This window comes from Lucilia sericata, unplaced genomic scaffold (genome assembly GCF_015586225.1).
Source record: "Lucilia sericata isolate MDLA Ls3-8-SP2 unplaced genomic scaffold, ASM1558622v1 Contig000138F_arrow, whole genome shotgun sequence".
Classification (NCBI taxonomy): domain Eukaryota; kingdom Metazoa; phylum Arthropoda; class Insecta; order Diptera; family Calliphoridae; genus Lucilia; species Lucilia sericata.
The window spans coordinates 526,330-545,553 of NW_023994170.1; the positions used below are offsets into that span (position 1 = coordinate 526,330).

The 19,224-nt window shown below is 30.1% G+C and overlaps 1 protein-coding gene across 2 annotated transcripts; it reads right to left on the minus strand.

Annotated features, from left to right (window-relative positions):
* Positions 1–105: 105 nt before the first annotated feature.
* Positions 106–17,823, minus strand: LOC119601036. Of its 2 annotated transcripts, XM_037951719.1 has the most exons (9): positions 17,661–17,820; positions 16,198–16,283; positions 15,455–16,034; positions 12,907–14,669; positions 1,218–5,075; positions 1,072–1,158; positions 831–1,006; positions 570–771; positions 106–505 (listed from the first exon to the last, which is right to left on the minus strand). In XM_037951719.1, the coding sequence occupies exons 1-9, from the start codon at positions 17,685–17,687 to the stop codon at positions 259–261; spliced, it is 7,026 nt and encodes a 2,341-aa protein (XP_037807647.1). In that variant the 5' UTR covers positions 17,688–17,820; the 3' UTR covers positions 106–258. The 2 variants fall into 2 exon arrangements, 1 of the variants encoding a protein (XP_037807647.1); XR_005231177.1 differs by lacking the exons at positions 106–505; positions 570–771 and having other exon boundaries at positions 869–1,006; positions 1,214–5,075; positions 17,661–17,823.
* Between the last annotated feature and the right edge of the window lie 1,401 nt (positions 17,824–19,224).

Genomic DNA, 19,224 nt, shown 5'->3' on the forward strand with positions numbered 1-19,224 from the left:
CAGTTCTTCCCTACGGAAGATCAGAATTAGCTCAGCAATCAGTTTGATCGCATGGAAGATATATCCCATTGATTTCCGCAATAGAAAATGTTTGCAGGGTTATTGTGTAATATTGTGAATTTATTAAAACAAACATATACTACATATGTGAAAAAGGGGTTAATATAAACAACATTTTAGATTAATTAGCTTTTAGTGGTTAAAATAAAATTAGTAACTAAATATAATAAATAAAATTACATTGAAATGAATTAAATGCTAATGCTGATTGATGTAATTCAAAGGGTTCGGTAGAAATTCTTCTAAAAACTGCAAGCCAGTTGGCAGTAAATGAATTTCTTCTCGAAAATTATGAAGTGATGGGGAAATAATATTTTTGAAGCTCAGCTTCTTCAGATTAAGCAATTCCACTTTAAATTCAGTTTTCTCCACATATCTGAAATCATTATCAGTTCTCTTGACAATTTTACGAATAATTTTACGTACGTACGTTCGCAATTCATCTCTGAAAAATATAATAGTAAATAAGAATAAATGTTGAAGTTTTCGGTAAAAAAAATTTGTACTACCTTATAATCGATGCTTGATTCGTAAAAGTTATTCGCTGCAAATAATTTCCCATTTGTATAGTATCCAAACATACTCGATCGATTGCTTGCAGCATTTTGAATACATCACCTTCATTGCTGCCTTCACACAACGACTGAAGATCAAAAGGTAAATTCAATTTTAATTGAAAATCTAAAACAAAATCAATTGCTTTCCAATTCTCTAAAAAAATACAAAAAAAATTAAAACAAAATACATGTTGAAAACAAATAACTACTTACTTTCCAATACGTGTCCTTTTTCTAGTTTCACACATTTTACATTGATGTCGTTCCCAAATAAATCTATTTCATCAAATTGCAATGATATTGCAAACGTGAACAATTGTTTATGAGTGAATAGTAATATGCCACGAGACTGCATTTGAAAGTCGAATATCCAATTAGTTGAGTTTGCACTGAAAAAATAAAAACGTAACTTTTTATGAATCCTTTTCCCAGTTTTTCAGAAAGTTCAATGTACCTTAAAAGGGCATCCAATCTTAAAACAAATGGCAGTTTATCTTTGCAAGTTTTGTTTTGTTGTTGCATCAGGAGGTCAGTTTCGAAACTAAAATAATAATAATAACATTAATACGAAATTCAGTTTTAATTTTGATTTTTACCTGCCTTAATAAATCATTTTTATAATTTCGAATACATTTTGCAACTGCACTAGACTCCTCTTCCGTTTCGTCATCTAGATCGGAAATAATTTGGCTCTCATCGTCGGAAATATTGAAAGGATTGATTATTGTTCGATCTAAGCTGACGCGCTGCCACATAATATTTACATCCGATATAATAGGTCGTTTGCGTAAACGTCTTAAACGATCTAGCCCTAAATCGGGAAGGGGCGGTAATGGAGGCAATACAAACGAATCGTATGTACTTGAAGTAGTTTCATTTAAAACCGTCTCCTGACAACGTTTACATTTTCGACATACAGCGGAGGTATTACGTAAATAATTCACACTTTGGCGCCTATTTTTCCAATCTAAATTGTTTTCAACATTCTCAGTAACAACATCATCACACGGTGGAGTCGTGTCTTCTTGTTCTTCGTAAGATATCCGTACAAGACTTAAACGTGTTTGCTCTATATCTTCTAAAGTAAGATTTAAATGATGATTCTCCAAACTCTTTTTCATTCTTTCTATAGCCTTGAGGCCGTTAACATCATTTTGTTCCACAGCTAAATTGTTCTCAGTTTGTGGAATAAGACTGTTGCTTTTCCTTTGAACTTCAAAGAAGACCGAAACATCAGAAATAGTAATGGGATTTCCTTCAAATATAGAAGGCTTTCTTGCAGCCTCATTTTCAATATCCAAATCAATTGGACCGATGGTCGTGTCTCTCCTTTGTGTAAACGTTGTAGCCCTACGCATAAATTGAATACTCTCCGCAAGATTATCGCCTTCCATGTTGATTTGATCTTCTCCTTCTCTATTATTATCGGAGGTTGTTTCAACTAAGGATTTATACGATTTCTTTCCACTACTAATCGGTATTGGAATACACGATTTTTTTTGTTTCGATGGTGGAGTGTGTAATACAGATTCATTTGAAACAATACCGGACATTTCAATTACTTGGTTATAAGTTCCGCACCTACTTAGGCGGAATGGCTCCTGCTCCTTAACCATCTCCATTTCGTAATCTAGAACTTTAGGGCTTACAAGTTTTCCAATATTTTTTTCAGTTTGTGGGGATGTGCTCGATTCATCTATTTGACAATCGTCAAAAACCAATGTTTGCCTCTTTTTTGGAATTGAAAGTACTGGCGTTAAATTGACGGGTAAACGTTTATTAGTGCCTTCATTTCGAAGCGGGCTAATATATTTCATATTCTGTAAACGTTCCTCTTCTTTGGCTTTTCTTTCCTCAGCTGTAAATTCCAAAAGAGATAGACGAGGTGTCATATAAATCAGGCGATTATTAGAATTACTACCAGTAAAGTTCACAGGTGTCATTGGAGCATTTTCTTGCGTGTTCGTTGATTTCGATTTACTAGTCATGGAATTTGACTTGGTATGCCGTGCCAACACCATTTTGGCCGCATTCAATGGTTCGCCAGGCTCTGGAAATTGATAATTTTCTGCGGGCGTAAATGATTGATCGATTGACATATCATATTTGTCTTTAAAATCACTGATTTGATCATCTTTAGCATATTCAGATGTATTTTCAATCTGCTGGTCAACATCTAAATCCATCATACGGTTATCTCCGCTCGGCACTTGTTGTTCAGTTACAAGTAAATTTGTTTCTTGTTCATCTCCGTCAAATGTCAAATCCATATGCTCAGCTGTATAAATACTTTTTCTACGAGGCACCACTTGTTGTTTATTCTCATTGTCATTATTGCTACTTATTGCATCCAAAGTAAAATCCATCAGCTTATCCTGCCTTGGACAGCGATCAAAGGAGGACTTTTCATTATTGTCTTTAAAATCACTTATTTTATCATCTTTAGCAAATTCAGATGTATTTTTAATCTGCTGGTCAATATCTAAATTCAAATCCATCATACGATTATCTTTGCTGGGCACTTGTGGTTCGGTTACAATTCCATTTTTTTCTTGTTCATCTGTGTCAAAAGTTAAATCCATATTCTCAGTTGTATAAACACTTTTTCTACGAGGCACCACTTGTTTATTCTCATTGACATTATTGCTATATATTGTATCCATCATCTTACCCTGCTCTGGACAGCAAAAATCTGATTTGTCTTTAACTTTTGTTATTACTTCGTTGAGCGTTACATCCATATCTTGTGATATATGTATGCTTTTTCGAGACTGAGATACACGATTACACAACAGCTGATCTGTCGTTTGTGATTTGGATTGATCCAATTCGCAAACTTCAATATTTTTAATCGAAACATTTTCGACAGAAATTCCATTATCGAAATAAAAATTTTTCGCAGAATTTGAATCGCAAATACCAGTTTTAATTATTTCTGTTCCATAATGGTTTACGCTTTCAATTTGTTCATTTTCTGTTGGAATTTCACTATTGAAAAAAGCCGTCTTTCTCAATGGTTTGGAATTAAAAACACCTGTATCAACTATTTCAACATCAATATTTTGAATCGGGTTTTCAATCGGAATTTCATTATTGAAGTACAGAGTTGTCACCAAAGATTTCGAATTAAAAGAGCCTACATCAGCATTTTCAGCATCAATATTATTCTTAGTTCTCAACGCATCCTTTTCAACCTGAATTTCATTGTTGAAATACAAGGTTTTTCTCGTTGATTTTAAACTGTCGGTTTTAGTGATTTCCAGCATTTGAATTGATGCTAATGATGGGGCTGGGTTTTCAAGAGTTTCATCAAAGTTAATCTCCGAATTGTACATTAAAGTTATACCATTTTTATCGATTTCAGATTTATCACATTCTTTTGATGTTGTTTGATTATCTTCAATTATATTATCATTGTCGAAGTATATGGTATTTCTTCGGGGGATTTTACTTTCTTCTGATACGTTTTGATTATTTTGCGGAATAATAGTTTTTTTTTCATGGTCGAATAATATTTCGTCTCCGATATAATCGTTTGGGTACAATGTTTGTCTTTTACTGCTAATGGTATCAGTACATTGTGTGTTTATATTTTCGTCTTTAACATCCACATTAAGATGAAAATCTTTAAAATCATCATTAACGTTAGTGGATTTGGTAGATTTTTCCATATTGGTATTTTCTTTGGCTTCAGAGTTGAATGATACATCGATATCATTGTTAAGATATATTGTTTGTATTGTACATTTTTCGACTAAATTATGAATTTGTCTAGTATTCATATCTGCTTCATCCTTATTTGTTGTTTCTAAGTGAATATTATTTTCATCATTTAAGCCTGTATCTACAGTATTAGTTAATCCTTTGTCCAATTGCTGTTGTGCTATCGATACATCCAGTTCACAAAATTCATTATTGAAATGCAATGTTTTCCTTATTGGCTTTGAATTATAAGAAAAATTACCATCATTTTCAACTTCGATATTTTCCTCCTTATGAATCGATTCATTTTTGTTTTTTTGACTTGGGGCTCCATCTTCATTTAGGTGTTCTATTTTGTTAATTTTCTCAACTGATTTTTGTTGTGATTTTTCAATATCAATGCCATATTGGTCATCAATTTCCAATTGGGTATTTGAACAAATACCTGCCTGAGCATTTCTATCACTTTTCATAACACGAATTTCATTTGAGTCCCTATTGTTGATATAGTTACTAGTATATACCTCACAAGGTTCAATGTTTTGATTTAAAAGTATAGTCTGGCGCGGATTGTGAAAACTGCTGTCATATTTATTTTCTTGTTTTTTAAATTTAGAATAATCTACTGCAGTTGATATGTCCATTATATCGTAGGCATCTATATAGTTATTACATTCTTTAATATTTGTAATTGCTTGTGTAAATATTGGTTTGGCATTTTGAAACATAGAACTAAGCGTATCATTTTCTTTATTGCTGAAAAAAGTAAAAAAAAAAAAAAATAGTAGATTTATACGGGCTTTTAAAACTGCACCTTTTAAAATTATCTTAAAAGTGAAGAAATTTTTACTCTAAAAAAAATTTTAAACCTGTAGCAATGCTAAATGTTTATATAGGACACCGCAGTATATTTATTTTTTAACATAACCCTTAAATGCATGAGGGGACAAAGAAACAAAAAAAGCAATATAAAAATAGGTTAATGGTAAAAAGTTTTGACTTTGAAATACATATATAAATATCGGCGTTCGGCGGTGTACATATAATACAGCGTCAATGTGTACATTATAGTCTTTAATGATTTATGGGCCGTTATTACTTCATTGAGCTTTTTAATCCATATATGTATTATCAGTAGAGAGAGAGGAGATAAGCTCTTTATAGGTTTTCTTGAACTTCCATAAAATAAGGTCAATAACAATTTCTTTTTTTTTAATTTGATATAAGAGCATTTCCATAAGATGGTCTACCGAGACTGAACAAATTGTTCCACTGTTTATATAATATACAACACTTAGATAATTGCATAAATACAATTGCAAAAATATACGACATCGTGAATTGGACTTCTATTATACTAAAGACGACGTCCCATACAACAAAATAACGCTTTAAAGCTCATAATTTTGTTAAATATACTAGTATGTATTTCTACAAATATCCTTAACCGTACTGACGATTTTTGTAATCATTGGACCTCATTTGACCCTAGCCTCCATACAAAGTAACTTTTCTGCAAATTACATAGCCCAGCAAACAAATTTTGTTCAAGAAGAAGGGATATTTTATATTTGAAATACATGTCTAAATTCTAATAAATTTGTCATAAGTGATGGCATGAAAAATAGCACCTTATTCACTCATGTTATTCTACTATAGGAATTATAATATTTCACTATTATTTAGTATTCTCTTAGGAAAGGAAGCGTGCATTTCATATAAAAAATATTAAAAATAACATTAATTTTATTAGATTTTTGTATATAATATTTGTTAAAATTAGTAGTATTAAGTACATTTTAACATCTTACTTAATAAGAGAAGCAAAAACCCGAGTTGACTGACTGTTTGAGAATCATCGAATGTTTATTGAACCCACTACTTTTTTATGCACGTCTTTTTTTTTTGCTGGGAGGCCATAACTATGTTATAAACACTAATATTGTGTTAAAATTAGTCATAAGTAAGTTTTATATAAACGTAAATCCCACCAGAAAATGAGGGTCGGCCATATTTTTATCAACAAATTGCTTAAATCTGTTCGTATATCGGTCGACCATGCCCGACAGTACTTTCTTACTTCTTTTGTATTTGTTTAAGTCTTTGTATATACAGTTAATCACAAAAATAATTATACAAAAATACATACAATTGGTTTTACAGTACTTTCTTACTTCTTTTGTATTTGTTTAAGTCTTTGTATATACAGTTAATCACAAAAATAATTATACAGAAATACAGACAATTGGTTTTATTTAAAAAGGTATATTATTTTTCCAAAAAAAAAAGTAACACAATTATTTATTAAAAACAATTATGATAATTATTATTCACTAATTTTTTCTGGATATTTTGGTTATTTGAGTTCTCATTCAAGGTGAAGTTAAATAGGTGCAAAATTTACGTCACAAAAGTAAGTATACAGATAATTTCAATTTGTATTTGGTTTAATTATATTAACAAAATTTTTGAACATTTTACCTGGTTGAGTACAATTACTTTATAATAAGATATTTTTCACACAATAACTTAAAAAAAATCACGAATATTCGTCATAGGAGCATTAGTTTCCTATTTAAGGGCAGTTTTCTATTAAAACCCCCGGAATTTTGCATCGCGTATTCAATAAGATCCCTTGTTTGTTCATTGTGATGCATTACAAGATGATATTCTGACTTCTAAAGTAATTATTTCTTTACAATAATTGCAATTCTTTTCGGACCATTACTGTTTTTAACAAGGTACAGCATTCGTAATCGATATTTAATTGCGATTTAATAAAATTTATTTCTTAAAATGCGAAATTAATAATATTTGTCCTAGTATCGATTAATTAAAACAAGTTTTTTTATTCCAATCATCCATTACACACTACTAAATACTACAAATAATCGTCAAATGGTGACCATGTCAATAACTTACTCTACATATCGGTTCAGAAATTGGTTATTGTCTAAAATAATAAGTTTTTTATATTAAATCAGACTTAATTAGTGGTATAAATACGAATTGAACAATTTTGAACACGGATACGTCTTAATTTGTTGGTAGAACAAATAAAATGTCCGATCCATAAAACATGGTTATTGTCTCGAGCATATCAAGATATGATTGGTAGCATTTTTGTATTCTTTGGAAATCGGAGGATGTGAAAAACATGTTCAAATTAATGAAAATATACACAATTATCGAAGTCTTCAACAATATGAAGTAAGACTTAATAAATCGGAGTTAAATTCGGATTGGAAGAACGTACTGTGTTCAAAATATTCGAAATCCCAGCATATTGCATTGATTGCAAAATAGTAACTCTTTTCAAAAGTTAAAAATTCAACTTCTAAAACATCATCCAAATCCGGGATATAAAGTGTAAAAATAGTTCGTAAAAATTAGAAAAGCTGTTCCACTAATCATATCAGAAGCCAATCGACTCAAATTTCAAAATTTCGGAACAAAAAGTGTTTTTTTTTTTCAAGTTATTGTGTAAAAAATATTTAATTATAAAGTTAACTTCACCTTAAGGTGATTTCTTTTCTGGCATAAACCTGAAAAACCTGAAAATATGCTACGTGTTTCACCCTGAATTTAATCAAAGGGTTGGAAGTGCAGCACTATTGAAACAGCTGTTCTTGTTATTGTAGCTATATCGAAATAATCTAAAAAAATTACTAAAGCCCATGGTAAAAATATTATTATTTTTTTTTTCTTTAAAACATTCTTCGTAAAGTTAGCTTTCCGATAATAATAAATAATTTTATTGGAAATTATTTGGATAATTAAAAAAAATAGATTTTCATTTTGTATATAATCATTAGTTTTAAAATCGTTAATTACTTAAAAAAAACGCTAAATGGATAAAAAACAACCTAAATAATTGCATAAAGGGCTATGATTTTTGTTCTTTTATGATCGTTTAAAATGCAACACATTATGAGGGTTTGTGTAACCTCTAATAAGTGCTACAAAACATGTTGGCAACATTTTTTATCAGAAAAGAGATCACCATTAAATTAGAACTCAAATAACCAAAATATCAAGAAAAAAAGTAGTTAGAATAACACTGTGTGACACTCAAAAACACTCATTACGCGATATAATGTTTTTTATAGACCTAGATGAGTAGATCATTTTACCATTTTTAGAATTTTCAATATACCCTAAAAATCGGAAGATATTAGAAAAAACGCCTTTTGTTGACTAGAACGACCAAAAAAATTATATCTCATAATTTTCTTAACCGATTTAATATTTTTCAACTGTTTTGAAAATAGTTTTTGTTGTCCTTTTTAAAAAGTATACACACTTTTATATTTTTTACGGAAATGTGTAAAATGTTTAGATCTAAATACAAATTTTTATATTTTTTTAATTTTTTTACAATTCAAGATCATTTTTGACCCACACTTTAATTGACCACACTCAATTCGAATAATAAAGCTTAAATTTGTGTTGCATATTTTACGTTGATATTTTACTTCAGCAAAAGATAGATTTGGTGATTTTTTTTTTTTTGTGTCAGTTTTTCACGTTTCAACGTTTGATACATAGAAAAGGTATACATAGAACTGAAACTGAGTATGACAAAACCTAAGTCTGCTGTCAAAAACCTAAGTCGTGAGAATGTATTAGTTGAAAAATATGTAACCCAACAAACACAAACTCTTTCGTTTAAAAAGTTTTTATATTTTTGTTTGATATTATATTTCGATATTTTATGAAATAATGGTTTGAATTAGCCATTTTTATTCAATATCAGTTGACCAATGTAAGAAAGATCTTCATTAAAAATTATTTTTAATTTTAAATAAACTCTTTGTGGTTGCTGGGTTGAGTCAATATTGACACTTGAAAATAATATTAAAAAATAAAAACGATTGAAAAATTTGTTTTTTTTTCTGAAAATGTTTTCAATAATTTTATGGGAAAACATAACTTTTAGCAGTGTTTATTGCAGCAGCAGGGGCTATTTTGCCAAAGGAATTGTGCTAATGCTAAAATTAACGCTTGATATGAACGATTATTGTTAATTTCAAAGCAGCCCAAATGCAGTCAAAATACACCCTACACCACACTAATGGGAACGGTATTTTGTTTACGTCTTAAAGTTTGTAACACCTGCGTCGATGTAATGATGTAATCCGCCCATAAATTAGCCTATTGAACTTTTTTGTAAGCGGTACATGCTATACAAGAATAGAGTATTTATAAAATTCGACTCAACAAATTTTATATATACGAAATTTTGACTATATATTGTTATAATGAGTAGTACATTCATTAATTAAGCAAACATCAATCTCTTGAATATAACTTCTACATTAAAAAATACTAAATAACTTATTGCTACTTACTCGCAATGTGGTAGGGTATGGTGTATTCGGATACATTTTGTACTTTCATATTTTTGTTATTTTATGTAAACAAACATAAAAATACTCATACAATTGTATGAAATTCACACAGAACCTGTACATGTGAGAGAGTAATATTTCTTATTCTCAGTTTCAGTTCTATTTATTTTTCTATGGTTTGATATCTTATTTTATTCACAAAAATATGGGCTAAAATAAAAAATATTTTAAAAATATGTTTTTTAATAAAGTGTGGGTAATAGGGATGCCAAACGGGACTGGCTTTTACAAATCCCGGGATTCGGGATTTTGAAAATTGCAATCCCGGGATCCCGGGATATTTCGGGATCCCGGGATTTTTCGGGATCCCGGGATTTTTCGGTATTTCGGAATTTTACGGGATTTCGGGATTACATGAATTTAATTATTTTATATATCAAAATCTTTAAATCATCATATTTGTAAAGAAAATTGTTTAATTTTGTGGAAATTTAACAGACAGAAGATATATTTAAATTAAAACAATCCAATTAATTCCAATTTTTAAATAAAAACTTTCAGAATTGAATAATTTCTGAAACTTTTTAAATACATACTTACTTCCTAAATAAAAATAAATATCAAGTTCCGAAATTAGACATAAGCACTTTTTAAAACCTCATACTGTTCCATGTGAACTAATAATTATAACAGATACCAATTCAATTATTCGAACATCAATTTAGAACCTATTCTTTGAAAAATATTTGGAATTTTACTCAAAATACATATTAGTTTTGGAACATATTATTATATTCGTAGTATTAATTTAAAATTTTAGGTGCATTCAGAACAAGGTAATTTACCTTTACCGGTATCATTCAGATTTGTAGAAAGTTAGAAATGTAAAATCCTCTAGTATTGAAAAATAAAGTTTGTATTCGACTGTGCCGAAATTAAATACCCACCATCAAAATATTGTAATGTATTGATATTAATATCAGCATCAATGTGATTTTCAGAGGAGGTCCAATTAGGTTTTTTTGTGTCAATTTTGTTCCAAATTTGCAGCCCAAATAGAATGAGTCTTCTAACTCGTGTTTTCAGCTTACAGACACAGAATGTGTATACTTTTTGGGTCGGTCTACGACCAACATTGCAATGTGCTAACAAGTAAAAAGTTATAGTTGGGCGAAGCCTACCATACCCTACACAAGTTATAAAAATAAAATGTGATTTATTGTTCATAATAAAGCATCTAAGTTGAATTGTACCTTGCCTCAGATATAATTTAGCTATTTTTTGTTGAATAAAATTGTGTACATTTAAGTCATATTTCGAAGGGGGCTTTGCATAGGGGCTAGGGTCAAATGAGGCCGCATCATCAAAAAATACATCAGGGTCATGAAGGCTAGTATAGAACTTGGTTTTGCAGCTTTTTGTCGAGTTACGAGTATATTGAACATAATTATGAACTTAAAACCCCTATTTGGGGGGTTCAGTTGTATGGGGGCTAGGTCAAATATTGGACCGATGTTATCCATTTTCAATAGGATCCGTCTCTAGTACAATAGAAGATCATGCAAAATTTCATTGAATTATCTTCAAAATTGCTGTAGTTTGATTACAAGGTTTACACGGACGGACGGACAGACGGACGGACATAGCTAAATCGACTCAGAAAATGATTCTGAGCCGATTGGTATACTTTAAGGTATAGGACCAATATTATTGTGTGTAACAAACATCAGCACAAACCCAATATACCCTCCCCACTAAAGTGGTGTAAGGTATAAAAACGAAGTGAATAAATAAATTTATATGTGCTATGTGTATGGACTCATACCACTTTAAAAAATAAAAGGTTCAAATATGTATAAAATTAGCTCTGCGGAATTTTGTTTTGCATGAGTCAAAAATAAAATAAGATCGTAATTTTCAAATTAATGAAAATTATGGCTCAAAAAAAGAAAATAAAAACAGTTTTTTGAAACAAATCCTAATCCCGAAAAAATCCCGGGATTTATTTTCCAAATCCCGGGATTTATTTTCCAAATCCCGGGATTTATTTTCCAAATCCCGGGATTCGGGATTTGCCAATCCCGAAAAATCCCGGGATTTTCGGGATCGGGATTTCGGGATTGGCATCCCTAGTGGGTAAACATTATCCTGAATTGTAAAAAAAAAATTAAAAAAATATAAAAAGTTGTATTTAAATCTAAATATTTTACACATTTCCTTAAAAAATATAAAAGTGTGTGTAATTTTTGAAAAGTACAAAGGAAACTCTTTCCAAAACAGTTGAAAAATATTAAATCGGTTAGAAAATTTTGAGATATATTTTTTTTTTTGGTCTGTCTAATCAACAAAAAGCGTTTTTTTCAAATATCTTCCGATTTAGGGTATATTGAAGATTCTAAAAATGGTACTGTAATCTACTCTACTAGACCTACCAACTTCACTAGGTCTCGCGATGAGTGTACTGTTTTTTTGTAATTTTGTCACACCGTGTAATTGTTATAATTAGTTTTAATAAATAAATGTGCTACTTTTTGTTTTTTCAAAACGTAATATAGCTTTTTAAATAAAATCAATTGTCGGTATTTCTTTATACATACTTATTTTTGTGAATAACTGTATGTATATTTTTTAAAGAAGCAACAAGAACAACATAAATATCATGATGGAAACAAGAAGCGTTCAACATGTACTTGTACATGTACATGACTTGGTAATCTATTAGGATGAAGATTATTTATATGTGCATTAGGGTGTCCCGTGGACCACTTATTAGGAGGAATACCTCTAAAACGATGCGTTTCAATGTACTAAATACGGGAAAAATAAAAAACAATTTTTATGAAAAGGTCCTCAGTTCCCTACCTGCGATTGAAAATCTTATTTTTCCCGCGACAAGCGGGATTTTTGATAGTGTATTTTGGTAAATAAATTTCAACAATTCAAAAATGGATTAAACCAAGTGCTAAATTATTCATTAAATATTTTTCTGTATGAGCTAAAAATTACGACAATTTTGACACACATTTCGATAAAAAGCGAAAACAATATTTCAATCGCTGATAGGGAACTGAGGACCATTCCAAAAAAAAAAATATTTTTATTTTTCTCGTGTTCTCGTACAATAAATCGCATCGATTGAGTGGTATTCATACATGAAATACTTTAAAAGACTGTTCCTCGGGACACTCTAATGTACATATACATATACTTAAAGTGTTCATTAAATGACAACTTACCATGATTTTTTAGCCTTCACACATGAACCTAATAAACCTCCGTCAAGTTTACTCGCGGCATCCCTTAATGATTCATCAAATAAGTCCATGATGCCATTTAGTTGCGTTACTTCCCTCTTTGAAGTGCTCCGACATATAGTCTCATCGCTCAATTTGGCTCTCGTTAGGAAACTAGTATTATCCAGCATTATATCATCGGCTTGTGAGTAACGACACTTAGCATTATTTTTCTTGTTTTGTGAAATGCCATCTTGAGTACAATTAAAATCGAAAAAATTATTTGATTTTGCAGTTTTTTGGTCCTTATTCAAGGTGTCGTCAGACGATGTCGGTATATCTACATCATCAAAAACAAGAGTTCTCCTTTGTTTGGTTAATGGTTGAGAAGATGACTGAAAATGCTTTGAAGAAAAGTTAGATGCGATATTTCGGTTCTTACGATCAGTACTGGGAGTTTTTGGTGCATTTGCAAAAACGTTTATTTTACCACGTTCAAGTTCGTCATTTAACTGCTTAAAGTTTAAAGCTTTAAATTCGGATGGAATTAAGGGAGACGACGATTCAGGCGACAAAGACATATTTTTTACACTACTCAACGAAAAGTTTAAGGACTTCTCTGCATTTGACCCTTTTCCTTTTTCTATTCCAACAGCAGCCACATTTTCAGCGTAACCAGACGCTACATTTTGTTCTTGTTTCTTTTTGTATCGCAACATTCTTTGTTGCTCCAAGTCGATTGGATTTTTATTTTTATTTACAAGTGGTGTGCATATTTTCCGAACAACTAACTTTGGTAACTGACCAGGTTTACGAATACTTTCTGGAACATTCAAGTTATTGGTCGTAACAGGTTTTTGTGTTAGCTTTACGGGAGAATCAGAAATATCTTCATTAAAATTAATCGTTTGTCTTGGCAAATTGGTTTTCACTTTGGGTGGACTGGTTTCAATGGGTTGATGGAAATTTATAGTAGGACGAGATCTTACTTTGGGTATAGTTCCCTGTTGATTATTGCTTTCTGCAACAATTGCATTTTTGGAATCAATTTCCATCGACTGGTTAAAATTTAAAGTTTGCCGAGACTTATCTTTAGGGAAAAAATTATACCCTGTTTTTACATCAACATTCTTCGGAGAAAATTCAATAGTTTTATTAAAGTTAATACTCTGTCGTAGGTTTACTTTTTTAATCGGTATTATAATTTGAGAACTTTCACTTTTGCCTTTTTGTGGTGATATTTCAATAGGTTGATTACAATTAATTGTTTCACGAGAATTTTTTTTATTTTTGACTAATGTCTCTTTTGGAGACATTTCCATAGCTTCATTAAAGTTGATAGTTGACCTCGCTTTAATATTTGGCTCTGCAATACGGTTTTCTAAACTATTATCGATATTCATATTATCATCAGAATCTTGTAAAAAAGACAAACGATTTAGTTTTTCTTGAAATGCAAGCGTTTCTTTTTGAACATTTACATCATTTGTTTGCGATGGTATTTTGAGTTCATCGTTAATTTCCATTTCGCAAGTTTCATTTTGAGTTCCGTTCACATTTGGTAGTGATGTTGGATTTATATTCTCTTTGTCATACTGTATGGCCATATTGGGGGAAAGATTCATTGCTGTTGCTTGTTGTATTGTTCTTCTATTATTTTTTATTGTCTTCTCATTGCCTGACATTGACAGGGAATCGTTCATATAAATTGTTATTGGCTCCTTAGAACTTTTAACTGTGGTACATGTAACATCAACATATTGGTCCTAAATTTACAGAAAAAGCAATATGTATAAAATTTAAATAATGCAAGGTTATAAAGTCGTATAAATAACTGGACACCATAAATACTGACAGTATTTTACTAAAATATTTATTAACATGTAATTTAATGAATTTTAACACAATTTTGTAAAACTTTTAAACATTTTTGGCCCATAAGGGCTCTGTTAAATATATAAAAAATAAATAAATAAAAATGTAAATGAAACAGAACTTAATATATTTGTAATGCCTATGGGCAATTTCGTGTCAAGTGACCCAAATTTAAAAATCGATGTCTTCCGATTTGAATCAAATCTGCACCAAGGTTAGTACTTTTGGATAGTAGGTCAGACAAAAATTGGTCCTAGCAATAATTGTCCAAATGAGTTTAGATTTCTTCACTGTTTCCAAAAAAATTTAATTTTTCTTAATAAATTTTTTTTAAATACTCCCTTTTTTGCACAAAGAAAGCTTATTAAATTTCCATTAAGGGCTTTATTGTCGTTTAATGGGATGCGAGTGTGATATCTATTACAAAAAATATTTTAGAACTCAAGAATATTTTTCTCAATATTTAGCACTTAATTCTCCCGTATTTTTTTTTTTAAAGGACGTTTAAATATGGTTTAAATATGTTAGAAAAATTAAATTTCTTAAAAAATGTTTCCCTAAAGTGAACCCAAATGCATTTTCAAATGCAACCAAAAAATGTAATGTTTTGCATTTTACCCAAAAATGTCATGTTCCCAAGACTAAGAAATGAAAACAAAAAATAAATAATAAATACCTCATCCATATATTCACTGAAATCTGTAACGCATTTGCCATCCTTTAAATTGTTTGTTTTTGTATCATCTCTGATATTTGACGAATCTACTCTTAATTCGCTCATATAGTCAACTGTTCTATCAGCAAATATAATTGATCGCGCTTCCTTTTCATTATCATTCAATGAAAAACTGAACAAATTATTTGTTGTATGTTCCCGATCTTTGTTTTGTTCATTTTTAAAATTTTGTATTTCACTTTCGTTGAGTGTGATATCGACGCTATTCTCAATGTGAAACTTTTTACTATTTTGATGTTGATATGAATTATTTATCAAATCTTTAGTTGTACTAAAAATTGATTGATTGTTGCTAACAGACATATTCTTCTGATGGTAACTTAATTCCATTTGCATCTCCTGTTGCGTATTAGATTGACCAACATTTTCCTTATTATTGTGTTTATTTTTTAAAGCGCTTCGTGGTATTTCATTTTTAATAGGTGCACCTAAATTTGATGCAGTTTCGTTTCCATTTAAATGATCCGAAATTTCATACGAATTGTTCCATGTTTTTGGTTCTTCTTCGCCATGAAATACCCTTAAAAATGAAAGGTAGAAGAGATGAATTATGCAAAATTTCACACATATGCCCCCGGTTCTGTTCGAATAGGTCATAACTAATAACAATTCAGTTTTTTTTTTCTTTTTTCATTCGAAATACCGAACATCTGGGGATAAGCATAGTAATAAACATTAATTACCTTACTGAATTTTTACCACTAAAACTAATACGTCTCTTTATCTGAGTTTTAATGATATCAACATCAGTTGATATGGATTTTCGTAGCTAAAATAAAAAAAATGGTTTCGCATTTAATGTAATAATTAACAGAAAAAGTAAAATAAAATGTTTTTTGCAAAAATAAAGCTAAGATAACCCTAAAACAAACAAAATTTGATAAAAGTCAAAACTCAGAGGATAAAATATACATTTCTAAAGGATTTAACATCTCTAAGTCCAAATCACTTCTTAGATATCGTGTCCCAAAAATTGAAAAAACTCAGAGACCTTATGAAAGCGGGAAGACCCTTCATTTATAAAATTAGTTATATCTCTGAAAGGCACATCTGTCAACTTTAAAATAAATGTTTAATATCAGTCTTATCTGCATCATTATTAGAGATATCTTAGGTTAAATTTGGAAAAAATATAAATCCCAACAAAAAATGTATGTATGTACCTATGTATATTGCAATAATATCATTGAACGATATCTTCGGAAGTACAAGACATTTTTAAACAATTTAAACCGATTTTTATGATAATAATTATAACGAATTGAGCTATTTAAGTCTGTCATAGTTACGGTTGCAGATATGAATGAGATTAAACCTTCATTTTAAAGTATGCGATTGGACGTAACAAATTTTATCAGCACGCTATTCAAATATATTTAAAAGCGGGGATTTTTCAGTTTTTACGGCACGATATCTCAAAACCAGATACTCAATCGTTTAGAAAAAGTATACTTTGGTCTCTGGGTTAAACATTTGTTGGCCTATGTAATTCAATTTCATTTCACCTAGTTTCATTCCGATATATTATTTGATTTTTCCAAAATAACTTTTATATGTAGGTACCCAGCTACAAATAAATTTTGTGTACTTACATTTTTATGAGTTAAAAAAGCATTTTTGAGGTTTTATGTTAAATATGTGAAATTCCCCAATTTATGTTAATGTTATTTAAGTCATATTAACTGTTTCTATTATATGTAAAACAATATCAATCACAAAAAACATTAACAAAGAAACCTGAATTACTTCATAAGAATGACTTTAGCATTGATTTTGGAATCCACTAAAAATAACATCCCTCCTATGACAAGCCTGTGTTAAAATCATCACTCTGTAGGTACTCTTCAGTATTCCCATGGAATAAATTCTTTTAATCTTCTTTTAAAGTTATTTTTTGCTAGGTACCTAGACAAACTACGCTTTATTACTTTCTTTAGTAGCAATTTGGAGCAATCAAGATATAAAACATTTGCTTTATGCAGTTTAAAAAACTTCTTAGATGCGATGGTATCTAAAGGAGATAAAATAACTACACTTTTACGTTAGCTGGAGACCAAATATATCCAATGGATAACATTTGTATCATACGGTACACACTCAACTGTATTTTAATGGAATAGAAATAATATCACTTTATTGAACTCACCGTGCTCCTGCGTTTTTTTGAATCCATTTTTATTATATTAATTGCTTGATTATATTATTATTATTATTAATTTATTTAAAACTTATAAAAACATAATTTGATTAAAAAGACGCTTTAAAAATATTTTGAAATGTTGTTTTTGCCAATAATTGTTGGCTGCACTGAAGCAGTGCAGCCAATATTAACGGCGGCAGCTAAATATAAAAATATCGGCGGCGGCTTAAAAACGACTTTAAGCCGGCTAAGTTTTCAACTAGTTTTAAATTATCAACGATTTTAAATGAAAACGGAATCTGAGAGATTAAAAAGTGGGATTTTTGAAGCAAATATTTTAAAAATCGGGATTGTCGACCAGAGTAGGAAATTTTTGCATACGTGAATACTATTTTAAACTCTCGAGAACTATTTTTATTTCATCTCTTCATTTTTACACCATTCACCTTCGTGCGAAGGGTATATATAAGTTTGTCATTCCGTTTGTAATTTCTATAATATAATTTTTCGACCCTATAAAGCATATATATTCTGAATCCTTATAAATAGAGGTGACGATTGAGCCATGTCCTTCAATTGAAATAAATTTTTTGAAGACATCAGATATCTTCGGGATCCAAATTTCCAATAATTCTGTTAGACATATTTTCGAGAAGTTTCAGCAAAATCGGTTCATAAATAACAGAAGATATGAGCAAAAAACCGAGTATTTGTGGGCATCCATATCCAAAAAAACAGCAACATGCAGCTTAAAATGGTATACATTGTTCTGTTTTATGGTATACATTGTTCTGGTTTACATGTTTATAACCAAAGAATATACATATTTATAACAACAAAACAGAGAAAACACAAAAATTGTATGGAAAATTATGCTGGGATGAAAAAAATGTATGTATTTGACCCTATCCCCCATATAAAACATCTTGCAGAAAATCAGTTTCTGAACAATTTTGCATTAAGAAAAAGATCAATAACGTAAAAACAAAGTTGCATTTTACCCATGATAATAGATATAGTTTTCTATTGCATTTATAAATATTACAGTTTATAGGTATATAAAATACTTTGTAAAAGCATCCCCAAACTTGGAAGACAGTGCAAAACTAAAATAAGCAAGTAAAAGTGCTACATTCGGCTGTGCCGAATCTTATACACCCTTCACCATAGTGTTCAAGATTTTTTCTTTAATTTGTCTAAAAAATCGCATTACTCATATGCAAATGCTTTCCCATCTCTGCAACTAAGAAATAAATTCAAAACAACAACAAACACTGTTTACTGTTTATTATAAAAAAGCAAACACAACATACACACCAGAGAACAGAATGAAACCATTCACGTTTACTGACCATTCGCAAATTCATTGCTTTTGAATTGCCTTTACTCGACAATAATATAAATGTGCATTGCCTTTATTACAATCTCTTTTTATATGAGTTCATACATCAAGCAACGAAATAATTCAATGACACATGAAAAAACTAAAAACATTCACACCATTCGTCCAGTATTCGTTGCAGAGTATGAAAGCAATCTCATTTAAATGAGACCTTTCGCAAACGTTTAT